A 23703-nucleotide genomic window follows, 5' to 3' on the forward strand; every position below is an offset into this window, starting at 1 on the left:
CTTCTCTAAATGTTTTTTTTAATAATTATTGATTGGATAATGTAAAACATAATACTAATGCTATTGCTTTACCAATCAAGACCTTATGTAAATGCTAATTTAATTCTACTTCTTCTCTTTTTGTCAACCTTTTCATTTATGGGCTTTAAAGCCATAAAGGTTACAAGCAAAATATCAAGCTCAAGTCTATTACAAAATTGAAAATTCTACTTCTAATAGTTATAAACTTGTAATGTTTTCCGGAAGTTCATTTTGTTTCGTGTTTTTCGTTTTAGCCGTTTAGGCCGTTACTTGGGGACCTATCATTATATTACTAGTCCATTAATATTTATCCAAGCCCATTGACTCATGCCAATTCTCGAAGATATCAAACCGTACTTTTGGGTGAGAAGTATTCGTTTTTTTTTGGAGTCAATGGTGAGAAGTATTCATTATTCCTTAATTCCATATAGTACATACATGCTCAACTGATTAGTTTTGCGCGTCCACAAAACAAAACGTATTAGTTCCAATTAAGAGTTTCTGTGTTTTCTCTACAATCTAGCTTATTTTTGTAATCGTTTAATAGTACCATGTAACTTTGTAAGGGGTCTTGGTTTATCTTTAATCGTAAAATATGCAATGTTAGTAACTCCTTTGATGGATGAGTAATACTCTATTTCAAGTTATAATTCAAGTACGGTTCGCACAAAAAAAAGTAACTAATACGTAGTATGGTTTGCTTTTGTTGTCATATGTAGTTTCTTTAAATCTGTGACCATGTTATAATAAAATCATGTAAGCTCATTAAAATTGATACATGCCCGCTTTAAAAAAAAACAATTAAAAAGCTATGTTACAATCAAAGGAATAAGGCAACATCATTTATCTTCGTAAGTGTTTTAGATAGTTTAATATGATTCAAATAAAGTTATGTGCAACCATAAACATAACTACAACAAAGACAATAAGATACCTGTCGTTATTTTAGAATGTAGTTTTCTCTGAGGCTTGTTACATTATATTAACATGTAAAAAGATAATAATACGATCAGTGACATCACCAAAATAAAACGAAATGTAACTAGTAAAATCAAATCAATAACAAAGCGAAATCTGGTGTAGTTAGAACTGGGTAAAAGAGTTTCATACAGTTGAATCTTAAAATTGAGATTGAAGGTAGAATGAAATGTAAGCGAAGTTACTAATAAAACACCTTCTGGGATTAAAAAGAAGAAGGTATTATCAGCGAAACTTGCAACATTGGTTTAGGCCTCCCATGAATCAGATAAGTACCTCATCAACTTAGCTGGGATTATGAAGGCCTTTCAATCTCTATTTTTTTTAAACTAACAATTAAAAACTATCCAAAGCATATGAGCAAACAAAGAAGAACACAGGGACTGAGATATAAATCAAGAACTCAAAAATCGAATATCTATCAAAATAACGATGAGTGGATCTCTGCTACGGCTTGAGATTTGAGACAACTACAAATATATAGTCTGTTTTTCTTTAATTTACTAGGGTTTCCGGTTTTCAATGTTTTGGGTTAACTTTATTTAGGCCTTTAGCTTTAATTGCCACCTAGTATCGTTGGATAAATAACTACACATTGATGATTATTTAAGCCCAATAAACGTGTGTATAAATAAGCATTCTATAATGGGCCTTGCTACAAGTTTTCCTTATGTCCTTTGTATGGCGAGCATGTTCTTGATCGTGCATCACACACTATTATGAGTCTCAAACATGATTTTCGATTATTCGTCTTGAATGATAACATTTTTAAATTCTTCAGCACTCATCAATTGTTCTGATAAAACCCTCATTGATGAACTCATTTTCCACGTCCCACTTTGAACACAAGAGGAGAACTAGCGAAAGGCATAAAGACAGGCGGTTCATATATTCTATGAAACCCCATTCAAAACTGGTTTCTGAAAAAAAAAAGAATTTTTTTAATAAACAGTACACGAAAAAAAAATTAATAAACAGTACATGAAGATTTCCCCAATCCGAATGGTTCGGTTTTAAATCGGACCGAACCGAGAAACCGATGTGTTTTGTAGTTCTATAAATTAAAAATATCAGTAATACCAATATACTAAAATTCTAATACTGATGTTAGGAGTTTTCAAGGCTCGTAAGACAAATGTTGTAGTATAAATGATTGTCGAACCAGTTCTGAGGGATATCAAAGCACTGAGAATGCAAGTACTCAGATGGGTTTTAAAACTATGACTAATTAAAAGGAATAACTAAATGATACTTTCTTGACTAAGGGAAAAGAGAACTCATGGGCATAGGGATTAGACCTTGGGTGATCAAGTATCGAACTAAGGATGGCAAATGATCAATCAAACTATCAACCTTAAGCCTAGACACAATTCTAAGCAAGCTCTATGTCTAGATGAATGCTCATTTGCTAACACATCTCAAACATCAAATGTCTTTGGTTGAATAATATGAAAGCAATCATTACTAACAAGTCTATTAGCTATCTTAGCACCTTTAACAACAAATGTCTTTGGCAAAGTATACTAAAAGCCTAGGAGAGTTGTCTCGGGCATTTCATCGAACACCTTTCGGGTGAGAAATGCCTAAGGATCAACAACTGAGTGGCCAACTCAGAAGATGCATTATGATTACTCTACTAGCAAGGAAATATGAATGATCTACACTAAAACATCCTAGCTCTAACCTAATCACCCTTAATCTCCCTAACCCATGAATTCCAAAGGTGATTACTCACTAATCTCCATGATTCCTCTTAAACCCATATTGGATTTCAGATTAATCATGTAAAGAAATAGATAAGAAATCAACACAAGAACATAACAAATCAAAACCCAAGAGATGAACTTCTCAAGAGAGTTCTTGTGTATTTCTCAATAGATCAAAAGATAAAAGATAATCTGCCTCTGGTGGCTACAAAAGATGTTTAAAACATAGGTTTTTCCAAGTGCAAAACGTCCAAAATAAATTGCAAAAAGGTCCTTAAGAAATCATGATTTTCGGCAGCAAAATAACGCGGAGCGACTTGCAGGTGTCACTCCGGGAAGTCGCTCCAGGGCCGATTTTTGGTGTCTCCGGGCGAGAGGTCGCGAGCGACTTTGGTGTGTCGCTCCAACGGGTCGCTCTGGATCGGGAGCGACCTTGGTAGGTCGCTCTGAGAGGTCGCTCCAGGGTCATCTTTGTGTGTCTCCGGATGTGAAAACGCGAGCGACTTCGTGCAGTCGCTCTGGATGAGTCGCTCCGGGATGTGGTGCACAGCGACCTCATGTAGTCGCTCCAGGCAGTGCTCGTCCAAAGACCACTCTAATCACCTCCTTTGAGCTCCAAATGCACCCAAATGTCTCCAGAAACTCCATGTGGTACTCAAATACCTGATAGAGACATATGTATGCAAAATGCAACCTAAACATGTCTAAATCCTAATCTATATGATGAAAATGTTTATGAATGAATGGATAAAACAATGTAAATATGCAAGAGAGGTTGAAGGTGGGAGCACATAGCCAAAAGAAACACAACTAGCACACTCTCTTATTACACTCTAGCTTCTCTAGGCCTATCTTAACTCTTTTTGTTCTTACACTCATCATCAAGCATCCACACATTCAAATCAACCAACTCTCACATTCATTAAGCACAAAACATCAGGTGAATTCTTGCAAATGGTCAGTTGGTCCAAGTCATTTGGTTGGGTAAGGGAAGGCTTTTATTCAAGTGATTCAAGAGGTTCAAAACATATGATCTTTAAGGTGGTTTACTCTCGAAACAAGTAGCCTTGACATTGCACATAATATATCTAAGAAAGGGATCAACTCATGCATACAATGCTCAATCTCCATTGTTCTACCCTTTTCCAAACATACAATTACACAATCATTCCCAATGTCAAACCCAACTCACATCTCTCACCAAAAGATCCTAAGAACTTTAACTCCTTCTCTTTGAAATCTACAAGGGATTTTTCACAACCTCAAAACATTTCTTAGCTCCTAACAACTTTGCTAGCCCCCTTTTTCTTTTTTTTTTTCTTTTTTTTTTCTTTCTTTTTCGTTTTTCTTTTTCGGTTTTTTTTTTTTTTAGGCTGGGGGCCAAGACTTTTCAAAACTTGAGCTAGAGGCTTCTATACTGGTCCCAATAGAACAATTCACTTAAACACAAAGAGTCTATTCTTTTCCTTTTTCATTTCTCCCAAATCATAATCACAACACTCACCCCCACCTATAGCTAGACAATAGAGTGCCCAATCTAGCAAGAATGAAGATCAAGCATTGTCGTTCCCGATACTCTCAACATTATGCACATGTAAGACTTTCCGAAAAAGGCCTCACTCATCAAACAATGAAAGCTTAAAAGGAGGAAAAGGTTTTGGGAGTGGTCTACCACTAGAGTTTGTCAAAAAAGATTGGTATAAAAGATGTGACAACTCAAGTGTGTATAGCCATGACTCAGTACACAAGGGACCATGAGCAAGAAGCATTAAGTTCGTTCAGTTCAAATAAGGTTGTAGTTGGCTTCAAAGACTGAGTTTCAGCAATCAACAAGTTTCAGGAAGAGTTTTCAAGGCTCGAAACATACAAGTCTTTTTGAGAGGTGCAAAAGCTAGTCAAGTGCAACGTAGTGTTCTTTACAAGGCATTCAAAATCATTGCTCCCAATGCAAGTGAATGCAACCTATATGCTCTAGACTCTCCTAAAAATGCAAATGATGCAAACTAAATGATTGATTTTTTTTTTTTTATCTATGCAAATAGGTATGCCATGCATGACTCAATAAAACAACATCAAAGCAAACATGATCAAATACTTGGTACCTCCCCCAAACTTGAGTTACACAGTCTCTGTGTTGTCAAGTAGAGAGAGATACCGAAAAGAAGACTAATATGCAAAAATGAAATGGTATATACAAGGGAGTGTGGTGGTTTACCTTCTATAGGGAATGAGTAGAGGGAGATGCTCCCTCCTCGTCGTCCTCAGGTGGTAACTCTTCAAGGTGCTCATCAGCAGGAGTGGCCATCTCTTCAATGTAGAAGGCTTGCCCGAACACAGTTGGTTTCCTCATTTTCCCTTTGATGTCAAAGTGGAGGATGTTCTCTTTACCCAAATGGAGATCAATCGTGCCTTCCTTCACATTAACAATAGCTCCTGCTGTAGCTAAGAATGGCCTTCCTAGAATCAATGGGTCTTGAGCCTCCTCACCCATCTCAAGCACCACAAAATCTGTAGGTATCTCATACCTTCCAATCTTCACAGGGAGGTCCTCTAAGATGCCCACAGGATACTTCACTGAACGATCAGCTAACACCAGAGAGAGTCTACACTTCTTGTACTGAGTGAATCCAAGCTTCTTTGCAACAGACAAAGGCATCAAGCTGACACTAGCTCCCAAATCGCAGAGACTTTTCTCAAATACCATAGGTCCAAGAGCACAAGGTAGTGTGAAGCTTCCTGGATCCTCTAATTTCTCTGGAACATCAAGCCTCTGGATGATGGCACTGCACTCATGGGTAAGAATCATCATGCCTTCCATCTCCTTCTTCTTTGCAGCTACAATATCTTTCAGGAACTTGCTGTATTGAGGAATCAACATGAAAGCATCGATGATGGGCATTGCAACCTGAGCTTCACTCATTTGCTTCTCAAACAGAGCCTTGTACTTCTCTAGCAGCTGCTTCTTGAATCTACCAGGGAATGGAAGTTTGGGTTCATAGGGAGGAGGAACAAAAGAACTTTCACTTGCTGGAGTAACAACTTCACCATCCTTTACTGTCTTCTTCTCCTCTCCAACCTTTCCTTTACCTTTGGCTTCCACTATCTTCTCCAAGATCTCGTCATTGATCTTCTCATCAACAATCACCACTTCATCATCTATGTTGATGGCAACCCCCTCACCTAGTTTCTCAGCATCCTTGGTGAGGGTTCTAGGAGGTAACTGCTTACCACTCCTAAGGGTGATAGCTTTGGCCTCCTTGGGATTTTGGTCAGACTTTCCAGGTAGAGATCCTTGCTGGCGATTCTGGTGAGTGTTCATGGAAGCAAATTGATTCTCTAAATTCCTGACTGTAGAAGCAAGGTGTGAGAATTTGTTGTTGAGCTCATTGTAGCTCCCATCAATCTTGGAATGAAGGTTCTTCAACTCATAACCAACTTGCTTCTCACTTCTAGTCTGAGACTCCAAGATTTGTTTCAGTAAGGTATCAGTGCTGCTCTCTTGAGGAGCAGAGGAACCAGACGAGGGGTTTTGCTGAGGCTGATAGCTGCCTTGCTGGTTATTTCTAGGCGGATAACCACTCTGTTGGTTGTTGGGATAGGATTTCTGTTGGTAGTTGTTGTACTGAAAGTTGGGCTCCTTTTTGTACCAGCTACCATTGTTGTTAATGAAACACAACTCCTCTTGACCTTCCAAACCCTCAACCTCATTGACAGCAAGTGGATCTTCCTGCTTGGAGTTACCAACAAACTTCAGCTGCTCTTGGGTTGCTTTTTCAGCAATGAGTAGGTCGATCTTGTTTTTCAAAGCTTTGATCTCTTTCCTCGTCTGCTTATCATCTGTCCTACTGCCTCTGTCGTGGTCTCCACTGTAGACTGCATCACTCTTTACCATGTTGTCAACCAACTCTTCTGCACCCTCCTCAGTTCTCCCCAAGAAGACCCATTGCTAGCTGTATCCAGTCTGGCTCTGTACTTAGGAAGAGCACCACGGTAGAATGTGCTCAGCAAGCTCTCCTTAGAGAAGCCATGGTGTGGACATTGAGCTTGGTAGCCCTTGAATCTCTCCCAGGCTTCACTGAAGCCTTCCAAGTTCTTCTGTTGAAAGCTGGAAATCTCGTTTCTCAGCTTAGCAGTTCTTGAAGTAGAGAAGAACTTCTCCAAGAATGCTTTCTTGCAGTCATCCCAAGTGGTGATGGAGTCGCTGGGTAGAGACTTCTCCCACTGACGTGCCTTATCCCCCAAAGAGAAAGGGAATAGCTTGAGTTTTAAGGCATCTTCGGACACACCATTGGTTTTTGACAACCCACAGTAGCTGTCGAACCTGTCCAAGTGATCAAATGGATCCTCTAGAGCCAAGCCATGATACTTGTTGTTCTCGATCACGTTGAGGAGTCCTGATTTGATCTCAAAGTTGTTGGCTGCCACAGCGGGTGCTCGGATTCCCAATCTATGACCATGAATGTTGGGACGGTCGTAAGTGCCAATTGGTCGAGCTGCTCGCTGTTGGTTAGCTGGAGCATTGTTATTCGCGCCATTTACGCCTGCATCATGCTGATGTATGTCCCCCATATCAGTGTGCAATCTCTGCAATTGAGCCTGTTGCTCTTCTTCTCTTCTCTTTCTAGCACACTCTCTCTCTAAAGCTCTAATGTCTGCAGCTCTTGGAACTAGGTTTGATGGACCCCTGCTCCTCAAGTGCATACACCTGTAGATTAAAGGGAGGTGAAGAAGAATCAGTAACAAAAGAAAATAAAAATGACTTAGTCTCAAGCAAGTGACTAAATCTCAATGTTGAAATCTACTCAGAATTTGGCAACGGCGCCAATTTGATGTTAGGAGTTTTCAAGGCTCCTAAGACAAATGTTGTAGTATAAATGATTGTCGAACCAGTTCTGAGGGATATCAAAGCACTGAGAATGCAAGTACTCACTTAATCTAAGTGCAACCAATGATTTAGATGGGTTTTAAACTATGACTAATTAAAAGCAATAACAAATGATACTTTCTTGACTAAGGGAAAAGAGAACTCATGGGCATAGGGATTAGACCTTGGGTGATCAAGTATCGAACTAAGGATGGCAAATGATCAATCAAACTATCAACCTTAAGCCTAGACACAATTCTAAGCAAGCTCTATGTCTAGATGAATGCTCATTTGCTAACACATCTCAAACATCAAATGTCTTTGGTTGAATAATATGAAAGCAATCATTACTAACAAGTCTATTAGCTATCTTAGCACCTTTAACAACAAATGTCTTTGGCAAAGTATACTAAAAGCCTAGGAGAGTTGTCTCGGGCATTTCATCGAACACCTTTCGGGTGAGAAATGCCTAAGGATCAACAACTGAGTGGCCAACTCAGAAGATGCATTATGATTACTCTACTAGCAAGGAAATATGAATGATCTACACTAAAACATCCTAGCTCTAACCTAATCACCCTTAATCTCCCTAACCCATGAATTCCAAAGGTGATTACTCACTAATCTCCATGATTCCTCTTAAACCCATATTGGATTTCAGATTAATCATGTAAAGAAATAGATAAGAAATCAACACAAGAACATAACAAATCAAAACCCAAGAGATGAACTTCTCAAGAGAGTTCTTGTGTATTTCTCAATAGATCAAAAGATAAAAGATAATCTGCCTCTGGTGGCTACAAAAGATGTTTAAAACATAGGTTTTCCAAGTGCAAAACGTCCAAAATAAATTGCAAAAAGGTCCTTAAGAAATCATGATTTTCGGCAGCAAAATAACGCGGAGCGACTTGCAGGTGTCGCTCCGGGAAGTCGCTCCAGGGCCGATTTTTGGTGTCTCCGGGCGAGAGGTCGCGAGCGACTTTGGTGTGTCGCTCCAACGGGTCGCTCTGGATCGGGAGCGACCTTGGTAGGTCGCTCTGAGAGGTCGCTCCAGGGTCATCTTTGTGTGTCTCCGGATGTGAAAACGCGAGCGACTTCGTGCAGTCGCTCTGGATGAGTCGCTCCGGGATGTGGTGCACAGCGACCTCATGTAGTCGCTCCGAGAAGTCGCTCCAGGCAGTGCTCGTCCAAAGACCACTCTAATCACCTCCTTTGAGCTCCAAATGCACCCAAATGTCTCCAGAAACTCCATGTGGTACTCAAATACCTGATAAAGACATATGTATGCAAAATGTAACCTAAACATGTCTAAATCCTAATCTATATGATGAAAATGTTTATGAATGAATGGATAAAACAATGTAAATATGCAAGATATCAAATACCATACCACATATTTTCTAATTTTCATTTATTAACATATGCTCTTCTAATCGAATATGCAATCATTAAAATATTTGATTTAAAAAAAATAGAAAAGTCTATATCTTTATATTCCTATATATGTATAGATGGACATTAAATCTAAAACCTAAAGCAAATTTTATTAAAAACAAAAGTTTCTCTCCACAACGTCACCTCGAAAATGATTCATTGTTAACTTTTTAATAATGATATAAGAGAAATTACTAATGATGTTGGTTTTTTTTAGTTAACTTTCATTTGTTTTAATTCTCATTTATTTATTGTGACTTTTTTAAAGATTTTTGTTTCAGTTTTATATTGAATTTAGTTCACATAGTTTATGTTTACATAATTTGTGCTTTAAAACATAACTAGGATAAGACATGCACCATGCACTATATAAATTTATATGAAAATTATTTAAAAAATATCGTATAAATTTTTTATATTATTGATTGAATTAATATATTTAGCTCTTAAACAATGTTTAAAAAACTTTTTTGTTAATTACATAATTTGTTTACTAATGAACCGATCCTATTTTTAAAAATATTTTAGGTCAAAAAATTATTTATCGCATAAAAACCTAACGTCTGGACTGAAGAATCTCATGCCTACTATTTGGTTACAATGAAACTATGTCAGCTCGGTTTTATATCATGATTTAGCAATTTAAAAGTTAATTATGGTTATGAAAAGTTTATTCACGTGTCAATCCTATCTATCTTCGATATTTTTTTCTCTTTTTTGTGTCATTTTCGTTATTGCTCGATATAAATATTGATTTTTGAGTTTATTATCATTTCTTTCTTTTATTTTAGCCTGAGATTTAGAAAATGCTTAATATTTAAAATTATTAAAGAGATACATACTTAGGTTAAGATTTGCGCCTTGTGCAGAATAAATATTTATTTTATATTTTTTTGCTAATATGAAATGATAAAATAATAATTATATATTAAATAACTAAGAAATCAGCTACTATTATGTAATAAATTGGTTTGCACATATAAATTAAATGACCGCTCTTGTTTATTCGCAATCATTTTAGATAAATAAATCAAAACAATCAGTCTTATCTATCGTATATGATTTATAATTAAATTTAAATGATATAAAGTATATATATATATATATTAACATAAATATATATTAAAAGAAAATTATTTATTTATATGATTTTATTATCATTGTATCTTATTATAAAAAAAATTTAAACATTGATCACAAAAGTTTATGTAAGACTTTTAACACACCCACACGGGCGTGCGGATCAAAATCTAGTAATTTATATGATTTTATTATCATTGTATCTTATTATAAAAAAATTTAAACATTGATCACAAAAGTTTATGTAAGACTTTTAACACTTTTAGTAATTTATATTCGTTTTGAAAAATTCAAATACAACATATATAAAAAAAATCTAAATTTTTAATATATGATTAATGTAATTATGTAATTTATTTTGATAGTAAAGAATTAAACAAAAATGATATAAAGCATATAGATTATTAGCATACCTTCAATATTTAAAATCATTAATTACTATATATATCATAATCACATTAGATAATTCCGTATGTTTTATTTAAAGAAATAATATATAATAAAAACCACATTGCTTTAGTTAATATCATATGATATCATATAGTTGGTATTAAATGCTTCTAGTGAGATATAAAAATTGAATTGGACTAACATATTTTTCAATTTTAGTGTGAGACTAACACGTATGACTAATTAACTACATAATTGATTGACACATAAGCAAGTGAGTTTTTTTTAATTATTACAAAATTGAGGTTATATCTTTTCAAATGTTCCTTAATTAATATATACTAGATTTTGACCCGCACGCCCGTGCGGGTGTATTTTTTAAAAAAATATGAGGCTATTTGATTTTTATGTCACTATTTAGGGTTGGACAAAAAACTCGAATTCGAATAATTGAACCGATCCCAATCCGAATAAGTAGTACTAAATCCGAACCGAAATTGATTAAATATCTTAATTATTCAAAATTTTGGTATTTGAAGAACTGAAATCTAATCTAATCCAAACCGAAATATTTTAGGTATCCAAAATAAATTTATATACTTATATATTAATTATTTTTAGATTTAATATATATAAAAACATCCAGAATATATATGATACTTTTAAGTTCGCTTAAATACTTGAAAATATATACAAATAATCAAACTTAAATATCTTAAATAGTTAAAATATACTCAAAACTCCAAAAATACTTAAATAATTATTTATCCTCTATCCAAATATTTAAACAAACCTATTTAAATTGGTTATCCAAATTCGAACCAAATCCTCAAAGATCTGAACTGAACACGAAATCTCAAAAAGACCCAAAAACGAACCAAAACGTCCACTCCTAATCAATATTTTATATATATATATCCTATATGTGTCATCATAGGTTACAAAATATGTGTTATCATATAATTAATCGTATTTTATACGTACCATCAAATAAGTTTTCTTATAATTAATAATATTTTATACAATCATATAAATAATCACATATATTATATTTTAAAATTTAATGTGAAATATAAAAGCCATAATTTAAGTTGGTGTTTGAAATTGAGCTTTGTATTGAAATTTTCTTATATATATTGAAAACATTTTTATAATAGTTATTGGAAAATATGTTAGTAAAAATCAAATTTGAATATATGTATATTTTTGAATGAATTTTTGATATAAATCAATTTTAAATTATTATTTTGATTTGAATATATATATCAAGTAACATAGACTCATTACTTTTTAATATAATGTAATGGACTTCAAATTGTTTTAGTAACATAAGCCTATTATTTTTTTTCCTAACTTACTACTATCCATGTGTCTAAATAATACTATTTTTTTTTAACTATTATCCATATTGCTAAACAATCTCAATGGGTATTTCAACTTTAATAATATAGATTTTTTTAAATACTATCCATATTGCCAAACAATTTTAATGTGTACTTCAACTTTAATAATATAGATGAGATTTCTCTTAAAAAATTAAACTAAGAAAAACCTAAATAAACTGATCCAAAAAATTAATCCAACCGAACCTAACCAAACTAAACTAACTATGGTTTATTTCAATTGAAAAAATACTAGAACTGAACTAAATAAACCGGACCGAGAAAATAACTGAAGCGTCCAAGTATTCGTTTTTTTTTGAGTCAATGGTAAGAAGTATTCATTATTCATTGATTCCATAAAGTATATACATGCTCGTTGCTCAAAAAAAAAGGTACGTACATGCTCGACTGATTAGTTTTACGCGCCCCCAAAACAAAAAAAAAGTATTAGTTCCAATCAAGAGTTTCTGTGTTCTCTCTAAATTCTAGCTTATTATTAGGGAGATAATCCCTACGTTATGGATTAACTTCAAAGTTGTGTTTATCTACATGTAATATATTAGAGATAAGTCCAAATAGCTTGCGTATCAAGGCATCGCTATGTTGTATTTAAGAAGAGCCTTTGCTCACGTTAATACCAAGTCAATAGTTTATCAATCACAGTTTTGCTTTACATGGTATCAGAGCAATTCAATCCTGCAACCTAAACTTTTTTTTTTTAGATCTCTAGCACATCAAGTCGATGGCTGGTGACGATGATTCTTCTGTTACTAAAAGCAGCAGTGCTCCAGTGGAGCTGCCTGTTACAAATTCAAAGTCGACATCTCCGTTCTCGTTGTTTGCTTCAGACAATCCTGGAGCGCTTATCACATTTGTGATGTTCACTGGTGATAATTACAATGAATGGTCTACGGAGTTGATCAATGCGTTGAGGGCAAAACGAAAGTTGAGATTCATTGATGGAACAATACCAAAACCATCTATTACTGATTCAAATTTCGAACTTTGGTCCTCTGTTAACTCGATGATTGTAGGTTGGATTCGTTCTTCTATTGAGGCACGCGTTCGATCAACAGTTACTTTTATCTCAGACTCTCACAAGCTTTGGGATAACTTGAAGAAAAGGTTCTCTGTTGGCAATAAAGTTCAAGTCCACTTTCTTAAGGAGCAGTTAGCTCGGTGTCGTCAAGATGGACAATCTGTCATGGACTATTATGGCCGCTTAGCGAAACTCTGGGAAGAGTTAGATATGTACAAACCACTTCCGCCTTGCAGTTGCAGTGCAGCCGCAATTTATGAAACAGAACGAGAAGAAGAGAAAGTTCATCAATTCTTAATGGGCTTGGATGAGGTTCGTTTTGGAGGAGTTTGTCAAGGAATTATTGCCAGCGACTCTCCGGTTGATCTTGGCGAAGATTATGCCAAGGTTATTCGTGAAGAACAACGTCTCACATCTGCAAAAGACAGGGAGACGCAACAGAGTGCAGTTGGTTTTGTTGCAAAGAAAGAATCTTCTGAAACAACCAGCAGTTCAGGACCTACAAAACGAAGTCAATGTAGTCATTGTGGACGCAAAGGACATGACAAGTCTAATTGTTGGCAGCTGGTGGGTTTTCCAGACTGGTGGGAAGAACGGTCTCCACCAAGAGATACCAGATCAGCTCGTGGTCGTGGACGCGGAGCGTCTGTGTCTGATCAGAGTAAAAACAATGGAGCTCGTAACGCTCACGCCACCTCCTCTAATTCCTCCACTTTTCCAGCGTTCACTGAAGATCAATGGAAAGCGCTTACTCAGTTACTCAATGAACAGTCCAAACCTTCTGAAAGGTTAACTGGTAAGAAACGTTATGGAGATCTTATTCTAGACACTGGAGCCTCGCATCATATGACTGGAGAGCTCACATTTCTGGATAATGTTACTCCGATTCCACCATGTCCGGTTGGATTCGCAGATGGAAATCGAACTTATGCCACACATCTTGGCAACTTTCGAATTTCACACAATATCATTCTTTCGAATGTCCTATTTGTGCCTCATCTCAACTGCTCTTTGATTTCGGTCTCTAAGTTACTCAAACAAGAAAAGTGCTTTGCTGTACTGACCGATACCTTATTGATTTTACAGGATCGTTTCACGAGGACCCTGATTGGAGCAGGTGAAGAACGAGATGGGGTTTATTTCTTCAAGGATGTAATGGCTGCGAGAGTTCATGTTGCTGGCTCAAATGTTGGTTCAGATGGTCGGCTTCAGTGGCATCAAAGGCTGGGACATCCTTCGTTTTCAGTGTTATCTTCATTACCTTTGTCGTTTGATTCAAATAAATCTGCTCATCACAGTCCTTGTGATGTTTGTTTTCGAGCTAAGCAGACTCGAGAGATATTTTATGAAAGCTTGAATAAAACTACGGAATGTTTTCAACTTATTCACTGCGATGTATGGGGTCCATATCGTACACGTTCTTCCTCTGGAGCTTCATATTTTCTTACTGTAGTAGATGACTTCTCACGTACAGTCTGGACTTACTTGCTTCTTGAGAAATCTGAGGTCAAGACTATACTTCGAAACTTCTGTGCAATGGCTGAGAGACAATTCTCCAAACAAGTCAAAACAGTTAGAAGCGACAACGGTACTGAGTTTACTTGCATGGCTCAATTCTTTCGAGAAAGTGGAATTGTACATCAGACATCCTGTGTTGCTACTCCACAGCAAAATGGTCGTGTTGAAAGGAAGCACAGACATATTCTGAACGTATCACGTGCTTTGTTATTTCAAGCAAGTTTACCTATAAAGTTTTGGGGAGAAGCTATTCTAACCGCAGCTTATCTGATTAACAGAACACCTACGGCTGTTCTCAACAATTAGTCTCCATTTGAAGTTTTGTATACAACGAAACCGTTGTATGATCAGCTCAAAATTTTTGGCTGCTTGTGCTTTGTACATCATCGAGCTCGAGACAAGGATAAATTCAGCGCTCGAAGCCGCCGATGTATTTTTGTAGGCTATCCGTGCAATCAAAAAGGATGGAAGGTGTATGATCTTGACAAGAAAGAATTTCTGATCTCTCGTGATGTTATTTTCCATGAGAACGAGTTTCCATTTGCTGCTTCTATGGTCAGCGTGAACAAGCCAAGTAAAACTTATCCAGTTCTATCTTTGTCATCCGATGATGACTGGCAAGTACAAGAACTATCAGTTACAGTCGAAAGGGGGAGTAACGATGAACCAATCTTACCTCAGTCGTCTCCGGTTCTTCCTTCCTCATCTCCACCAGAACAGTCAGTTCCATCTGAAACAGAACACTCTGCATCATCTGTGGAACCGTCTAGTGAACAAATAAATCAGTCTACAACAGTCAGTCCCGAGGCATAACATGTATCAGCTCCCTTGGAATCTTCAGACACTCCAGTCATAGCTGAAACTTTAGGGCGTGGCCACAGGAACAGAGCTCCACCTGCTAAGTTTCAAGACTACATATCTCACAATGTTCAGTGTCTCGCCGATACTAAAGAACCCCATCTCGATCTCATCTGCTCCTCATCGTCCTCCTCTGAAATAGTCCAAGGTAAAATCATTTATCCCATCAGTAATTATATTACTAATCTTAAATTTTCAGAAACGCATCAAGCCTTCTTAGCTGCGATCACTGCCTCTACTACACCTAAAAGTTATTCTGAGGCAATCAAGCATAAAGTCTGGTGCGATTCAATGAAAGAGGAGATGGTTGCTCAAGAGAAGAATGGGACGTGGGACATTGCTTCTCTTCCACCAGGAAAGAAAGCTATTCCATGCATGTGGATTTATCGTGATAAGTACAATCCTGACGGCACAATACGCCGCCATAAGTCTCGATTAGTAGCTTGCGGAAACAATCAAAAAGAAGGTGATGATTTTAAAGAAACTTTTGCTCCGGTGGTTAAGATGAATACAGTTCGCTTCCTCCTTCGCTTGGCCACTGCAAAAGGGTGGGAAGTCCATCAAATGGACGTTTACAATGCGTTTCTTCATGGAGACTTGAAAGACGAAGTGTACATGAGGCTTCCTCCAGGGTTCACGCATTCTGATCCTACCAAAGTTTGTCGTCTAAACAAATCCATTTATGGTTTACGTCAAGCACCAAGGTGCTGGTTCTCTAAGCTCTCCTCTGCACTTATCAAGTTTGGTTTTGTGCAATCTTATTATGACTACTCTCTGTTCTCTTATACGAAAGGAGACAAAGAAGTTCGGGTGCTTATCTACGTTGATGATCTCATTATTGCATCCAACTCTATGGAACTTATGTCCAAATTCAAAACATACTTGAGTCAGTGTTTTAAAATGAAGGATCTGGGAAAGCTTCGTTACTTTCTTGGCATTGAAGTCGCCCGCTCTGAAGAAGGAATGGTGCTCTCTCAACGAAAATATACTCTTGACCTCATTGCTGATGTTGGACTAACCAATGCACGACCTGTCGCCACACCAGTGGAACAGAATCATCACCTTGCAGCAGACAAGAGTCCATTGTTATCCGATCCAAAACAATACAGAAGACTTGTGGTTTGGCTTGTATATCTTGCCAATACCCGTCCAGAGTTGTGTTATGCAATTCACTTATTGTCTCAATTTATGAAAGCACCCCGTGAAGATCACTGGCATGCAGCTATCCGAGTTGTGAAGTTTTTTAAAGGCTGTCCAGGACAGGGCATTCTACTTTCCTCAGCACCCGACCTGGACATTTCTATGTATGTAGATGCAGATTGGAGTAACTGCTCTACTTCTCGACGTTCCTTGAGTGCTTATGTAGTTTTTCTTGGTGGTTCACCGATATGTTGGAAAACAAAGAAGCAAGATACTGTGTCCCTTTCTTCCGCTGAAGCTGAATACAGAGCTATGGGGTCCGCTACAAAGGAAATCAAGTGGGTGATCAATATCTCCAAGGATCTCGGTGTTCCTATTACCAAACCAGTTCCGTTCTACTGTGATAATAAGGCTGCTATGCACATTGCGGCAAATCCGGTGTTTCATGAACGCACAAAACATTTGGAACGTGACTGTCACAGTGTGCGTGATGCTGTACTAGCCGGTGTCATTTCTACAATGTATGTCCACTCCAAAGATCAGATTGCCGATGTTCTTACTAAAGCTCTTGGGCGCCCTCAGTTTGAATACTTGTCTTCCAAGTTGGGCGTTAATGACCTTCACTCTCCAACTTGAGGGGGAGTATTAGGAAGATAATCCCTACGTTATGGATTAACTTCAAAGTTGTGTTTATCTACATGTAATATATTAGAGATAAGTCCAAATAGTTTGCGTATCAAAGCATCGCTATGTTGTATTTAAGAAGAGCCTTTGCTCACGTTAATACCAAGTCAATAGTTTATCAATCTCAGTTTTGCTTTACACTTATTTCTAATTGTTTAAAAGTAGTACACAAGTGTTCTGTAAGGGGTCTTGGTTTATCTTTGATCGTCAATATGCAATGCTAGTAAGTAGTAACTCCTTTGATGGATGAGAAAAAATAATCTGTTTTAAGTTATAATTCAAGTATGGTTCGCACAAAAAAAGAGGTAACTATTACGTCCTTTCATGTAAAAGTTAATACATAATAAATGTTTAGTTATTATAGTTCAACGTTGCTTTGTTGTCATATGTAGTTCCTTTTAATATGTGACCATGGTATAACAACATCATGTGAGCTCATTAAAATTGATCCATGCCAGCTTAATAAACAATTAAAAAGCTATGTTACAATCAAAGGAATAAGGCAACATCATTTATCTTTCTAAGTGTTTTAGATAGTTTAATATGATCCAAACTCTTTAATCCTGAACTTCAGATTTAAATAAAGTTAAGTGCATCGATAAATATAACTACAACAAAGACAATAAGATAACTATAGTTATTTTAGAATTTAGTTTTCTCTGGGGCTTGTTACATTATATTAACATGTAAAAAGATCATAATACGATCAGTAACATCACCAAAATAAAACGAAAATTAACTAGTAAAATCAAATCAATTACAAAGCTAAATCTGGTGTAGTTCGAACTGGGTAAAAGAGTTTCATACAGTTGAATCTTAAAATTGAGATTGAAGGTAGAATGAAGAAATGTAAGCGAAGTTACTAATAAAACACCTTCTGGGGTTAAAAAGAAGAAGGTATTATCAGCGAAACTTGCAACATTGGTTTCGGCCTCCCATGAATCAGATAAGTACCTCATCAACTTAGCTGGGATTATGAAGGCCTTTCAATCTCTATTTTCTAAAAACTAACAATTAAAAACCATAAATCAAACTAGCCAAAGCATATGAGCGAACAAAAAAGAACACAGGGACTGAGATATAAATCAAGAACGCAAAATCGAATATCTTTTAAAATAACGATGAGTTGATCTCTTCTACGGCTTGAGATTCAGACTGCGACAAATATATACTGTTTCTCTTTAATTTACTAGGGTTTCCAGTTTTCAATGTTTTGGGTTAACTTTATTAGGCCTTTAGCTTTAGTTGCCACCTAGTATCGTTGGATAAATAACTACACATTAATGATTATTTAAGCCCAATAAACGTGTGTGTAAGCATGCTATGATGGGCCTTGCTGCAGGTTTACCTTATGTTCTTTGTACATGTTTTTGATCGTGCATCACACTATTATGAGTCTGAAACATGATTTTCGATTATTCGCCTTGGATGATAACATTTTCAAATTCTTCAGTACTCATCAATGTTTTCTTATAAAACCCTCATTGATGAACTCATTTTCCTCATCCCACTTCGAACACAAAAGGAGGAGAACCAGTAAGGCATAAAAACAGGCAGCGCAGGTTCATATATGCTATGGGTCCACTCAAAACTGGTTTCAGCTGTGTATAAAAAAAAAGAAAAAAAAAATTAATGAACAGTACATGAAGAAAAAATTGGAGAGATGCTTGGTCCCAAACGGCCGCTTAAACTGCTTCCGCAGCGGGCCGGACCTGAAAACAGGCAACACATTTTTCAATGGCGATAACACGTGGGGTGGCCTCCAACATTTCAGGGACGCAACTTCGTGTATCCGTAGCCATTTACCTTCTCCTCTCTTTGGCCACCACCATAACCACCGCTGATTACTACTCTCCCTCTTCTCCTCCGGTTCACCACTCACCGCCACCGGTACAGAAACCCACGCTTTACTCCCCACCAACCTACAATCCTACACTCCCATCTCCGGTTTACACTCCACCGGCTTACAAACAACCTCACTCACCTCCGGTTTACACACCACCCACATACAAACTTACCCTCCACACATCCTGGCAGGGGCGAATCTAGCCAATAATTCTATCGGGTGTACTTTTTAATAATAAAACAGAAAAGACAAATCAAAAGAACTCGAATCCAAGTTATTGTGGGTGCACAACTAATGTTTTCCACCTGAACTAGCTTATTCTTTACGTTTTCCATTACGAAATTTTTATTATACATAATGATTATGGGTGCACATGCCTCCATAGTACAAGGCCTGGCTTCGCCCGTGGTTGATGGCATCATCCTCTACAAAAACGGTTACCAAATTTACCCAATTCAAGGTGTAAATACATTCTTAAACTTTCCTAATTAAATATAGAGAAATTCCATATGACATTTTTCGTTATTTTTACAAAAATAGCTATTAAAGAAGAAAATGACAAAAAAAAATTTTATTAAATAGTAAGTATACATTTGTACTTTAGGGTTAGCTATTATAGATTTTAGGTTTAGAGTTAATGATGAAATTTTGAGGATGAAGTTTTAAATTTAAAAAAAAAAATTAAATTTTTCAAAATAAAAATAGACTATTTTGGTTATTTTCTATTTTGGTGACAAAAACTTAAAAAATACTATTTAAAAGAATTGACCATAGATGTATGATCACAACAAAATTAATAATCAGAAAACTCGGTTAATTAAATTCATATAGGAGCAAAGGCAAAGATTATGTGCTCTGAGCCAGGATCATACGGGAAAGACAAGAAGGATGTTGTGATCTACAGCGACCCAACTGACTCTAAGGGATACTTCCACGTGGCGTTGACAAACATTAAGGACCTACTTCACTGTCGTGTGAAGCTCTACACATCTCCTGTCGGGACATGCAACAACCCGACCAATGTCAACAAAGGTATCGCTGGAGTTCCATTGTCAATGTACGGATACCGTTACCACTCCGACAAGAACTTAAAGATCTTTAGCGTCGGACCTTTCTACTTCACCGGTTACAAACCTGCTCTCACCACTCCCAAATACTGATCATGATGATCACGTTATGATTGCAATGATCTTGCATGCATTATATCTGAGATCGCGTTAAGAATTTTTTTTTTTTTTTGAAAACTTGTCCTTCGAAATGTTCTTTTGTTTCTTTGTACCGATTTTATTAATTGTTTGGTCACATTACTATTTGATTATTTTTTATGTAGTTTTATATAAGTTGTATGACGAGCATCTTTGTTTGGGTTTTGCGACTGCTTCTATATAAAATATGAGAAATTTAATATCAATAAGAAACTTAGTCCTGGTGATAGAAGTTACTTTAGCAGAGATCATTTGTAATTTTGTGGCCACTGTATCGACGCGTGTAGACTGAATGTACAACCAACGATCTGCTATCTTAATTATCCCAATAAACAAAAGTTTACGACCCTAATGCTCTATATATAGTCATTAACCATAGATTGATTGCAGGATATATTTATATATTGAATATCTAGAATATATTTTATTGTAGCTCTGAAAATCACAAGAGTCCACTAATTTAATCGTGCAACCAAGTTTCCCCCTTGTATAATTAGTATAGAACATAACAGAATTTAAGTGCTACCTATATGACATAACCAATCAATAGAAATGTTTTAACACTTTATTTTTGTCATATGTTGAATAGACCATGTTGATATATTTGGTTGGTCAACGTACAAGAAGGATACTGCACCAGCGTTCTGTTGGACGATTAATGCAGTCGACGCTTTGACTTTGTTCTCTTTAAATATGTGTCAAGGACATATTGCCCGACTGTAAAAATAAGTACTAATAATAACTGGAACTTACTGTTGATCTACTACAATCTTGTTTTCCAACATTTGTTATTTTTTCTTTATATTTTCAAATATATTAGAATCCAATCTTTACATACCGAACTCAAACAGCATCACTAGGCTCCAGTCCTGAAATTAGGTAATTGTTACGTACCTGTTTGAGACAACTAAGAGCATCCACATTGGAAGGACCAATTTTTGTGTCCTTACCTTAGTTTATTAATATTGTTAACTTAAGATACATAGTTAAGGACAATAGCTAAAATTAAGATTATTGGTAGGACCATTCAACAAAGTGGAGATATTTAAGATGATACGTTCGGATCTCCGCCGTTCTTCTTCGCCACGGCGTCCGTGAAGATCCGGAATGCTACATACCTGGCTCTCGTCGCGATCCCTTCCATAGAGTTCTTACGCATGCTCGCCACCGTCGTATCGCTGGCGATCTCGGCGCCCAATCCGAAGAGGAAACACGCTTTGATGATGTCGTGCTCCTGGTTTCCATGGCCGAGACGGATCGTCGATGATGATGCAGAGGAGGAGGAATCGGCATCGTCAGAGAGTAGGGGATTAAAAATTTCGCCAAAAATTTCGCCATTATCGAATTCGGTGATGGACGATTGGTACTCGATTTCGGTCTTTTTATTGCCACGTGTCCCTAAGGACATGCTCAAAAAATTCTTAATTAACATACGTTTCTTTCCTTTTCTCCTATTTTTGATTTAAATTTTGGGTTATTATTGTTAAGATACGTTATTGAGGATGCCGATAATGATGATCTAATGTGAATGATGTTTTCCCTTTTTTCTTTCAAACAATAGTTTGGGCTATAGAAAAAAAGTAGTCAAATACGTTCCACCAAAAAGATCTTGGTCGACATGTTATATCAATATTCCTTATAATAAAGTTGGTAATTTGTCCCCACAACTGAAAATTGGAGACATGTGCGCGAGAAATGACTTTTAAAAATTTAAAGGTGATTCGTCGTTATAGTGTGTTTATTACAAAAACAAATATGAAATAGCTCAGCTTCCACTTTCGTTGCCCATGCACACCGCACGCGAGTTGGTCGGATGGTCCCAACTTAGTCTTCGACTCCACGTCGATTTGTGTACGTGTCACTGTGTCAAAACTCCATTCAACCTAATACCACAATCGTGGTATATATAAAAATCAACTAATTTATCATAGTTAATTACTAGGGTTCGTAAGCGGGGACATGAGAATCCTCATTCTTCAGCAATGACTTGAATGGAGTACGCTGTATATGCATTTTCATAGCATGGAAAAATACATCTGAATTAAAAACTGTAAATGAAATACTGAATAAAAAAGGTACACAAAAAGGATTTACAAATCGATACAATAAATTTGAAAATTGTATAATATTTAATATTTTACCAAATAAAAAAAATTACGATTAAAACTTTTGGTTGATAATGAATAAGAAACAAATAATATTTTCAGAACCGTCGATTTGTTTCAATTATTTTAGTTACATTTATGTAACAAACCATTTAAGAGATTACAAAAGAACAAAGAGAATCGTTTAGGTGGGTGAGCTTTTGCTTCTCTACCTAAACGACACCGTACGTATTTTACATTACAGAATAGCTCCGTTACTTTTTTTTCGTTCATTTTTTCAAACGCCGTCTCTTCGTAAAGGAAACGTCCCAAGGATCTGGCACTGATCGCCGCGTGGACACTAAAAAGCCACGTGTCTCCACCCCCGCCGTAACACCTGTCGGTTACATGAAGACTCCGAATTCTTGCCCACACGGTTCTGGGTTCCCCGGATTACCGGGTCGGATTCTTTAGTATCCGAATATTCTTTTTGAATAATCAAATACTCCATAGCCTCTCAATAAACCCCGATTATTCAATCCGTCATCTCCGGGTAGACCCGAGTTAGAAGCGTCAAATTCTCTGGGTATCTCAACAACTATACCGACTAAATCAATCGGTTCCCTCCCACACTCTTCCGTCGGAAACCTCACCGGCGAACCAGAGGACGAAGACGGCGTCGAGGATTCTGATTCGTCCGATGAAGACGAGCTTCCAGCTTCGGTATCCTCAATTGGCTTAACCGATTGAAACACGGGAGCAACCGGTTCTGAATTCCTCAAACCGGATTCAGTAACCGACTCCTCGGGTTGAACCGGAGCTCTGCAAAGCGGACAGCTAGATCTCGACCGGAACCACGTGTCAATACAATCAACATGGAACACGTGGCCACATTTCGGAAGGACACGTCCTTCGTCTTCTTCTTCAAATTCCGACAAGCAAACGGAGCAATCCTCGGGCGGAGATTTATGGGTTTTAGCGGAATAGACGAAGATCGGGATTTTCTCGAGCACCGTCGGATCGAGAGGAGATAGGGAGGAGGATTGAGTGGGGTCTCGAGCGGCGGACAGAGATCGGAGGTGAGCACTGATACGGCGGCGAATACGGCGGTTTTGACGACGGAATAACCATCTGGCGTAGCTGTGGAAACAGAGGATAAGAATGACGGCGACGAAGAGGATGATCACGGAAGCGAGCATGATCTTGCCGTTAAGTGCGTAACGTGAAGAAGGTCCATGGGTCATGTTTTCCCATAGTGTCTTGCTATTGTCATCAACGATGCCCATTGTTCTAGAGAGAGAGAGTGAGTGAAGTAAGTGAAAGGAACACGAAATATTTTAGAGCGAGAATGAATTGAGTGGGTTATCGAAGAAGAGGAGAGTGGGAGTGCTTGATTCTGTGGGTTTGAATCTCTTTATTTATAGACGAGCTATGAATTATTGGCTACGCTTATTTTATTGCTATTATTACTATA

The 23703-nt window shown here is 37.0% G+C and overlaps 2 protein-coding genes and 3 non-coding genes across 5 annotated transcripts; 2 read left to right on the plus strand and 3 right to left on the minus strand.

Annotated features, from left to right (window-relative positions):
• Positions 1–1166: 1166 nt before the first annotated feature.
• Positions 1167–1295, minus strand: LOC125578833. Its single transcript, XR_007316914.1, has one exon. It is a non-coding gene; the product is annotated as a small nucleolar RNA snoR83 (small nucleolar RNA).
• Positions 1296–6726: 5431 nt separating this feature from the next.
• On the plus strand, positions 6727–6833 carry LOC125578696. The gene has a single exon (XR_007316779.1). It is a non-coding gene; the product is annotated as a small nucleolar RNA R71 (small nucleolar RNA).
• An 11106-nt stretch (positions 6834–17939) lies between these two features.
• LOC125578834 lies at positions 17940–18068 on the minus strand. The gene has a single exon (XR_007316915.1). It is a non-coding gene; the product is annotated as a small nucleolar RNA snoR83 (small nucleolar RNA).
• A 1554-nt stretch (positions 18069–19622) lies between these two features.
• LOC106453964 (proline-rich protein 3-like) lies at positions 19623–20185 on the plus strand. Its single transcript, XM_013896150.2, has one exon. The coding sequence runs from the start codon at positions 19789–19791 to the stop codon at positions 20098–20100; it is 312 nt and encodes a 103-aa protein (XP_013751604.2). The 5' UTR covers positions 19623–19788; the 3' UTR covers positions 20101–20185.
• Positions 20186–22345: 2160 nt separating this feature from the next.
• On the minus strand, positions 22346–23634 carry LOC106451979 (RING-H2 finger protein ATL5). The gene has a single exon (XM_013893978.3). It carries the CDS (start codon positions 23513–23515, stop codon positions 22700–22702), a length of 816 nt encoding a protein of 271 aa, XP_013749432.2. The 5' UTR covers positions 23516–23634; the 3' UTR covers positions 22346–22699.
• Positions 23635–23703: the final 69 nt, after the last annotated feature.

This window comes from Brassica napus, chromosome A9, assembly GCF_020379485.1.
Source record: "Brassica napus cultivar Da-Ae chromosome A9, Da-Ae, whole genome shotgun sequence".
NCBI lineage: Eukaryota > Viridiplantae > Streptophyta > Magnoliopsida > Brassicales > Brassicaceae > Brassica > Brassica napus.